The following is a 9,134-nucleotide window of genomic DNA, read 5'->3' as shown; positions in this document are numbered from 1 at the left end:
GTTTGCCTAAAGCTTTCCCTTCCTTTGACTACTGGAGATCTTAACACCCTGCTGCTCTGCTTTCCCAGCCCCCCTGTCTCGTGTTCATTGGAAACACACACTTTCTTCCCCCACCACTTCCCTCCCCTACCTCCAATTTTTCTTTTTTTCACCCTAGAAACTAAATCCAGTCTAGACAGTTCCCTTGGTTCAGACCTGTAATCAAAGATGAAGAGCTGATTAAAGAGAAATCATTCCAAAGTGCTGACGAAGGCTTTAAAAGCTTTACTTACAGATCAATTGGAGATTAATGAGCTGCTCCAAAGGGGCAGGACATGCATGCACACAGCCTGTGGCACACTGGCTCAGAGCTGCCCCTGGTGCCTGCCAGGAGGGGAGGGCACTGCCAAGGGATGCAGATACCTGGTCAAATGTCTCTGCCCATGGTAGGGGGGTGGAAATGGATGGTGCTTGAAGCCCCTTCCCAGCCAAATCATTCTGGGGTTCCATGACTGCACCTCCTGCCTTTCACTGGGTTTGTGGGCATCTCCAGCAGCAAAGGAAGCTCATGGCAAGAAGCACCAGGGCAGACACTGGGCCAACTCCACTTGGGTAGGGACTTCCTCAAGTCCCCTGTCTCACTCTCCCACTGAAGCTTTCAGCATCCCCTGCTGTGTGTCTGGCACCTTCAGCATCCCCTGGTGTGTGGCTGGCACATCACCATGCTGAGCTCTGGCACACCCCTGCAAGGGGCCAGGTGAGCACAGAGGTTCAAGGGCTGGCACCTACAAGGAGCCAGAGATGAGGTTATAAAACAGCTTCAGCTTCAGGCATTTGGCCTCCTATGGCTGGCGGAGCAGGTGGAAACAAAAGCCCACCCAGCCCACCCAGCGGCACCACTGAAGGGGCTGCTCAGGGGTGGCCTCAGGGCATGTCCCCAGCTGGTCCTGCAGCCACCTCCAGCCCTCAGACAGGAGCAGCAGAGCCTGGCTGAAGGATGCTCTGCATCTCAGTGCTGCCTTCCCCCTCACATCCATGGGGTGGGGAGGCTGCTCTTGGCACGTCCTGCTCCAGCTGGGTCAGAGCCACATTCTGCTGCCCAGGGAGGAGAACTTCCCTTGAGCACTCCCAGCCACTGCTGCACACTGTGGGCTCTGCACAAAAGCCTTGGGAACTGCCCAGTCCATCCCTGCTCCTGCTGCCTGCTCCGTGGCCCAGCCCCTGCACCGTGGGTCACACTGGCACTGCCCTCACACACAGAGCGTTTGTCATCCCCTCTGCAACGCCTCCACCACAATTTCCTGGCCTCCTCAATGAGTCATTTCAAGTCAAATCTATAGTTTTTTAGCCCCTGGTATTAAAACACTATTTCTTTAATGTCCATTTGTGTCTGCCTGCAGAAGAAAGCTCCTTTAGTTTAGGCTGTTATTAGTCATTGTTCCACTGCTGTTGCATTCTTAGGAGCTGAAATTAAATTTAAAGTGCATTTTTCAAGGTAATAAAAATAAGCTTAGGCATATATTAGTGAAAAAATATCCATTTGTAATAATTTCCTGTAATAAAGCCCATATGCTTTGTTTTTGTAAAATAAGTGCCAGTAATTTTTTTCTAAACTGAGGTTGTCTTCATTCTCAAGACAAAACAGTGTGTGGGGATGTGTTCCATTGCAACCCCAATTCTGGAAGAATGAGTCCAGTGCACAAGGGAAGGAGACAAATATAAAATACACAGGCAAAATGATGACAATATATTCTGAATGAACTACTTTGACTTTGGAATAACCAACAGTGGAAAGTTACCTAATTAGCAAAACACTTTTCTCTCAGTGCTCCTTGAAATCAAAGCAGTGTCAGACTTCTTGCCAACTATCTTATCTCACTTCATCAGCAAAGATAAAAACTCTACATAAATCCTCTACCTAATTTCCCTGTAACTGTGTGAGCCAATGCTTTAGCAGAGAAAAACAAATTAAAAAAAAAAAAAAAAAAGCAGATAAAGAGGTAGAACTCTTCATCTGTGGTTTCCAGGCCGGCTTTCCCTGCTGCTCCAGTCACTCGAAGCCTCCCAATGCAGGATGTGATCCTTCCACAAGGAGTGAAATTGTGCTGCAGGAGTGCAGAGCTGTTCTGCCTTCCTTGCCAAGGGGTGGATTTCTCTGCTCAGGGCCAGCTCTGCAGGAGCTCAGCTTTGCTGCTCAGCAGTTCCACTGAACTCCCTCCCACCACCTGTGTGAAAAGGTGCTCAGAGCAGGAAAAGGAAAGAAACCAAAGCAGTGAAACCCATCGTCGTAGAGCCAGGCGTTTTCACCTGCAGCACACAAACAGCTTGTGGCACCAGTGACCCTTTGAGCAACTACAGAGGAAAACAGCAAAGTGAAATGTGAAGTAGATGAGATGGCTCAAGTGTCTCCTCCCCAGGACTGCTGCTCCCAGGTGGGAAAGCCTTTCAGGAGGAGGAGAAAATTACCATGCTGACCATGCTTATGCAGCTCCACCATCCCCCCAGGGCTGATGGGGGATCCCCCTGCCTGTGAGAGGAGCACCCACACAGCTTGAGGAGGGGACTGCTGACCACAGATCCCAGGCAAAGGCTTAGGATCACCCCAGTTATCATAAATGTGCCAAATCCTGATTTTTTTCCTAGGATTTCAGGGTATTCTCAAAACCTGTCATGGACCAGCTCAGCCCAACAGGAGGGGCCAGTTTGGAGGTTCATGCTGAGACCATCAGCTGTGCCCACCCGATCTCCTGGGCTCTGATACCTGAGCACGCCACAGCATCAGCCTCCTGACACTGCTGCAGGAATTTGACTGCTCCAGCACAATGCATCCTGTCCTTTATAGCCCCAATGAGTCCTGATTGCTTCCATATGCCAGGCACACCACGTCCAGTGGGAGCCATCACAAGCAAACACTTGTAATCAGAGCTGTCCCAGGGTCCCCTGGAAACTCTGAGTCAAGGCACGTGTCTTTTGTTCTGCACCAGCCCTGCTGAAGGAGAGAGCAGGGCCCAGGCTCAGGAATGACTGCGAGGAGAGAAGACAATAACACCCATTGTGGGGATGATGTAAAGCAAAAAATAGTGAGCAAATTCTGTGGATAATGGAAAGATTAGCTCATAGGTTAACAGGCAGGTTAATGGTCTGTGTGCTTTTCTCTCAGTGATGCATCACTGGGTGAGATACTTGGGTAAAAGCAGAGAAAATGAGGTACAAGAGTTCACCCCAAATGAAAGAGTTCTCCTCAAATGAAATCATGAAATGCTGCCAGATGCCAGTTATTCCACCTCCTCCTCGAGATAAGTGGATGAGTTTGTCTGTGCCAAATACAGCTGCACTCTTGGTTTATACAAGGTTAGTTTCTCACTTGCTTCAGAGCTAAAGAAATCCATGGCTGGACTGCTTTGCCTTTCAGTGACCAGGGCAGCAAAGCTCTCCCACATCCACAGCTGAGTTGTGTTTTCTTTGGAGACACACTGAGCTACTCTGTTATCAGAAGAGGCAATGATGAGACCATACTGCTGAGCCATAACCTTGTCCATGTCATGTCAAGAAGCACCATTATTCAGCCAAGATGACAGCCTGAACTCTACTCACCCAAGCTAAGCCTTCCCAAAATTTTGTTTGTAGAATTAAGGGGAGGGGATCTGGTTGCTTGTTTTTACAATATTGCCTCTCCTTTTTTTTTCTGAAAAGAAACTTGACATAAGGAAAACAATGGTACATGCACACTACATGGTACAGCCAGCCATACATCCTCCTGAGGTACAGAATTTTCCTCCTTAGGGCAAACCCGTGTGAAGTACAATGAAAGGCCAAAAGCTGTGCACAGCCATGACTCCTGGTTTGCTTCCCTCCTCCCCACACCAACAGCACACATGAATCCTGACAGCCAGGTGTCACAGCAACCTAAATCTGCAGGGAAGAACAAATCTGCATGTTGCTGTAGATCTAATTACAATTTATACTGAGCCATAAGGGAAACAAATGAGATGATTTTCTCCTCTCTGTTCTTGACCCTGCAGATCCAGGATAAGACCTGGCCCAGAGCTCTGATCCCACAGCCAGGACTGCTCAGGGAATCTCTGCACTGGCCCTGGGTGCTGGGATGGTCCATGCTGTGGGCCAGAAAGGGAGTCCAAAAGCCCAGCCTGGACTACAGCAAGGAAAAAGATTCTCTGCTCCTGCTCTACAGCCTGGCAGATAGTCAAGCATGCATAGCCCTAATTATCTGCTGACTGCATCTTTCAAAAGAATGTCCCGAGGCTGCTCACACAGATTCTTCATGCAACAGCTACTTGAATATTATTGTTTGCAATGTTAGACGTGGAACTGGCCTGCAAGTCTGATTAACTTTCCTGGTGGAGTCAGAGTGTGTTGGCTAAACCTGACACCTCTTTCCTTTTATTTGTTTTCCCTTCCAAAGCAAACAGATGGAGATGAATTTTACATTCTCTCCAATATCCATCAGCTCTGGGCTGCCTTTTTACCCCCTTTTCTATTTCTCAAATCTAGGCAGCATTGAGCCTATCATGGAGACAGTACTAGAAAACATCTGGCCCACACTTCATTACAGCACAGAGAGCTATATAAGTATATATAGAAATGCAATTAGAATAAACCATCAGGGTTTATGTTTACATGGCACTTTTCATTCTTAACATCAAAGTGTTCTAGAAAAACAAATATTTCTTAGGGGGTAAAAAGCTCAAACAGTTTTTAACACGGACACACGTGACACGCACACCAGGGCTCTGACATCCCACATCTGCCATCTCCTTCTGCCACCCAGCTCCCACCTCCACAAGGGGTCTTTGGGGAGACCCTGTCAGGCACCCAGGGACTTACGTGGACTTCCCACAGATCTTCCTCTGGTACCACTGCTTGCAGTTGGTGAAATATTTCCTGTTGGTGCCGATCAGCTTCTGCACCGCGCACACGTTGGGGCTGCAGGGAACAGAGCAGAAGAGAGTCCTGTCAGCCTCCCCCTGCCAATGCTGACCCCCAGCACGGAGCCAGAGCCCACCTGACAGAGCCTGAAAAGCCCTGCTGGGATGGCAAGGGAGGAAACCTTGAGAGCTGCAAGTCACCTTGCTCGATTCAGCCCTACAATGAGTATCATGAAGTGGAGGAAGCAGAGAAAGAGATCTCTCCTGACTCTGCCAGAGCATCTCTTTCTTCACTGAGTACAAATTCTTGACTTTTTTCCATGTTCCACCTCTCACCAAAATATAAAGAAATAAGTAAAAACCTTTTGGTCAGAATTTCCATGGTGTACCCCTACTTAAAATTCAAAACACAGCTAAAACCCGGGAAATTATGCAATAATCCAAATCCTTGCAAAAGAAACCATTATTTTATTATCTAGGACATAAAAAAAATGAAACAGGTATTTATCAGCCTACAGACTTGCATCAAACCCAGAACTTTGGCTGCATGATAGACTCAGCAAATTCTGGATATGAGGATAAAAGGAGCTGAGTGAGGGGAAAAGGAGCAGTGGCACTGCCCTCCTCTGCTTCAACACACCAGATATGACAGCACAGATCACAAGGGGCTGTACCAGCCCATGAGGTACCAAGAGCTCCTGCTCAGCCAAAAAACCTGGTTGTTGGTGTTCCATGTGTGAGTAACCCTGCTGAGAGCTGCCTGCAGCCCTGCAGCTTTCTAAGAAGTGGTATCACCGTGAGCAGAGATGTGGTCAAGCTGGAGCTGGGAGCTTCTTTGCTGCTGGTTTGGCCAGCACAGCATTTCCCTGCTCTGCCTGGCTCACCAGCTCTGTGGTTTGTGGCCAGCAGCCCTGGCCACGTGTGTAGGCAAAACATGGTCAGCATAAAAGATATGATTTATGGATCTGGGTTGCAAGGCCATCAGCTGCCTCTGGGCTTGACCAGAGGTGTAGCAAATGCTCCAGCAAGCTGAGGATGCTTAGCTCAGCTGAGGCTGGATTCCCAACGCCACCACCATGTCCCAGTTGCAGCAGCATCACTAAAAGTATGCACAGTATTGGCTGCCAAGCAGATGAAGGGAAAACAAATAATTAAGCAAAACACATAAATCATCACTTCAGCCTGTCAGAAGCGCTCTGTGCTGTCCAAGGCAGATTTTTCATTTGCACAAACGAAACTCCCAATGGGGTCTGGAGATGCTCTTGTGAAGGTCCCGTTGCTGTGCTCGGGAGAACAGGCAGCAGCCTGTGTCCTGCTGTGTCTGACCGAGGCACTGCCCCCCAAAATGAACAAAAGCAGCGTTTGCAGCCCAACCAGCAAGTCCTCCTGTGGCCGTGCTTGCTTTTCAGCGGCATCCCAGAAGGGGCCAGCGTGCCATCATTAGCATGAATTAACCTGAGGGTCTCCCATAGCTGGCTGACTGCAGTGCCAGCCTCCGCGGGAGCCTGGCGTGCCTTCAATGAGCCTTTGTTGCTGCGGCTGCTGCAGGGCCCTGCGGAGGCAGCACCCGACCCTGCGTGTCCCAGGCACCTTCATCCTGCCCCGAGGGCAAAGAGAGGAGCTGCGGGACCTGGGGACACTCAGCTCATCATTCCCTCATTGCTGCCACATCCAGCAATGCTGGCTTGTTTCTTCATGAAAGGATCTCATTCAGTTTCTGTATATAAGGCAGGGAACAAGGAGCGAGAACCTACTGCAAGAAAGTTAGAAATCACAAAACCAAACTTTCAGCTGGTGCAAACTGGCCCAGACTCAGCAACTTCCAAGCCAAATCATCGCTTAGAGAGACGTCTGTGCTCTCTGACTCAGCCCACCTTGGCCACCCGGCGCTGCCGTGCCGAAATATGGTTCCAATTACATCGAAATTCCAAACCTTGCCTCGATTTTAGCATCTGGCTGACGGCAGTGGACAATCCCTCTAATATGCATCTTGACAAGCCTGGCTACTGAAGGACTTGTTTGATCACTTCCCCCACATCCCCATGAGCAGCCTGCCAAGAAAACCCTTGTGCCTCCGGGTCAGTACTTCACTGCCTTGCTCCCTCCTCCCTGCCTGGGACTGCAGCTCTGGGGGGCTGCTCCTCCCTCCCTGACTTATGGGGGGAAAACTTCTTCCCAGTTTTTGCTCAGTGTGGAAAAACCCCTGCTCAGGGCTGTGTTATCAATGATTCCTGCAGGCACGCTGTAGTAGCGGCTCCCTGCATTGCATGTCCTGGTTCCTTGCCCAGTCTGGCTTAAAATGAATTTGTCAACACTCTTCCCTCTCCTCGTTGGAGTTCATCACCTCTGCCATGCCGCTCCCAGCCAGCCACGCTGACTCCAGGATAAAACTGCCTATTGTTCCCCTTCAGCCAAAGCCTCTTGCTTGGCAGCAGCAGCTGGGAGCTGCTGGGACAGGGGCAGCCCTTGGGAAGAGGCTGAGAAAAGCAGGACTTGATGCACAGCCCCAGATACCTGCAATGGCTGTGGCCATGGTGCTCCCCAGCATCACCTTGTGCCCACAAAGCTGGCTGGCTTTGGGAAGAGCATTCCTATATTTTCATCTCCAAATGTTAACGTTCCTTATGCACTTTTCAACTCCTCTCACTGACTTGAGCTGGTTCATTTTAAAAAAAAGCTAATTAAGACGTACAAGTTTTGCTGTGGAGCCAAGCTCTGCCTCCCAGCTCGCTCTGGGCTCAATGGGGGCATTGATGGTGTGGGGGATGCTCACAGCAAAGGGTGGCAGTCCTGCTTGCACATCCCTCTGGAGTTGGCTCCTGCAAGCAGCACAACACACCCCACATCCAGAATGTTTTTGGCTGGTTTTGTGCTGCTGTATCTCTCTGGCACGTCATTAATCAATGCTCAAAATTCTGTGTATGTTCAAAAGTTAGCTTGGTAAAAATCACCCTCTCCATCACAATGGGAGCAGTGAGCAAGGAGCTGTGGTCAGCTACACTGGGTTTATCTCAACTCAGATGGAAGTTCTGGCATTCCAGTTCTTTCTGTCTTACAAGGCACCAGAGTCACATCTTACCCAGTGCCTCTGGTAATTGTGCAGGGTAAAAGCTTCTCCCTGCAGAGATGAGTGCACTGATTTACACCAGGACTGCCTTAACTTATTCAGCCTGAGCAAACCTCAATCTCAGGGCTATCAGCAGAACTATTTACTTAGCTTCACATCACACAGAGAGGGTGAACAAGATTCACTGTATTTCTACGTAAATCACTGCAATTCTGTCATTATTGACCTATTACAAATAAATATCAGCTCAGAATTTGCCTGTTGGATTGTGTCCCTGGTCAGGCATACAAACAGCACATCCCTTGTCATAAATCCTGACCGAGATCCCTGCCAGAGAATGTATCAAATTGCAACATTTAAATCTTGGGAGTTTTTTTATTTAAAGCATTTCATGACCCTGCTTCCAGCAACGCACTTAAACAGAAGCTTCAACTCAATCACTGTCACCATCCCAAGAGATGGAAGCCAGCTGAAAGGTCTTTGATCCTTTCACCATTCCTAATTCTTAATAAACTTTAAAAACAGTGGGAACAACTATTAACATTGGGTTAGTTTTCTGCCTATCAAGGAACACTCAAAGTACTCACTCTATAACAGGCTGTGTATCAAGAAAGAGAGGTCTACATGCATTTTTTCATAGGCCCCTTATCTTGTAAGGTTTATGAATAAATTAGTGATTATTTTTGTCAAGAAAACTTCCAAGACTAACTGAGGTTTCCAGTCAAAGAGTAAGTTGGTGCTGACTCCACAGAGTCATTGAAGGGTTTTTTTTTCTTACAAATTCATAAAACCAAGAATTCTTTCCACAAAATCTTTAATGGCTCAAAACCTGGGGACCTTTACCCCCTTTTTCCTTAACAGGGATAAACTGATAAAGAAGCATTGGAAGGTCCGAAATGACATCTGCAACACTAAGTTCCGTGATGGAAAGGGGGAAAAGTTACCGAAAGAGAAAAGGTTACCAGGGGATGAAAGAGAAGGAAATGAGAAAGAGTTACCTCTTCTTATAAGAGGAAGAGAAAGCAAGCACTGGTTACCGAGAGAGCTCCCCACGGTGCGAGCCCGGGGCGAGCCCGCACCGGGCGCATCCCCCGCGGACCGAGCAAACGTGGGGGAAAAAAGGATTTAAAAGAGATTTCCCCCCTCCCTGCCTCGCCTTACCCGTGCTGCCGGCCGCGGAGCCGGCTGTGCTGCAGGACCTG

At 48.7% G+C, this 9,134-nt stretch overlaps 1 protein-coding gene across 1 annotated transcript in view; it reads right to left on the bottom strand.

The window, feature by feature from the left end:
- The window catches only part of TGFBI (transforming growth factor beta induced), a 21,941-nt gene that overhangs the window by 12,355 nt on the left and 452 nt on the right, over positions 1–9,134 (bottom strand). The window contains exons 2-3 of the mRNA XM_005418860.2: positions 9,094–9,131; positions 4,825–4,923 (exon numbers count right to left, since the gene is read on the bottom strand). Of these exons, the coding sequence (XP_005418917.2) occupies positions 4,825–4,923; positions 9,094–9,131 (137 nt within the window). The remainder of the gene's footprint in view (positions 1–4,824; positions 4,924–9,093; positions 9,132–9,134) is intronic.

The sequence above is a fragment of the Geospiza fortis genome, unplaced genomic scaffold (assembly GCF_000277835.1).
Source record: "Geospiza fortis unplaced genomic scaffold, GeoFor_1.0 scaffold55, whole genome shotgun sequence".
Classification (NCBI taxonomy): Eukaryota; Metazoa; Chordata; class Aves; order Passeriformes; family Thraupidae; genus Geospiza; species Geospiza fortis.
Note: the sequence above shows the minus strand (reverse complement) of the source record. Positions and strands in the feature narration are given on the sequence as shown.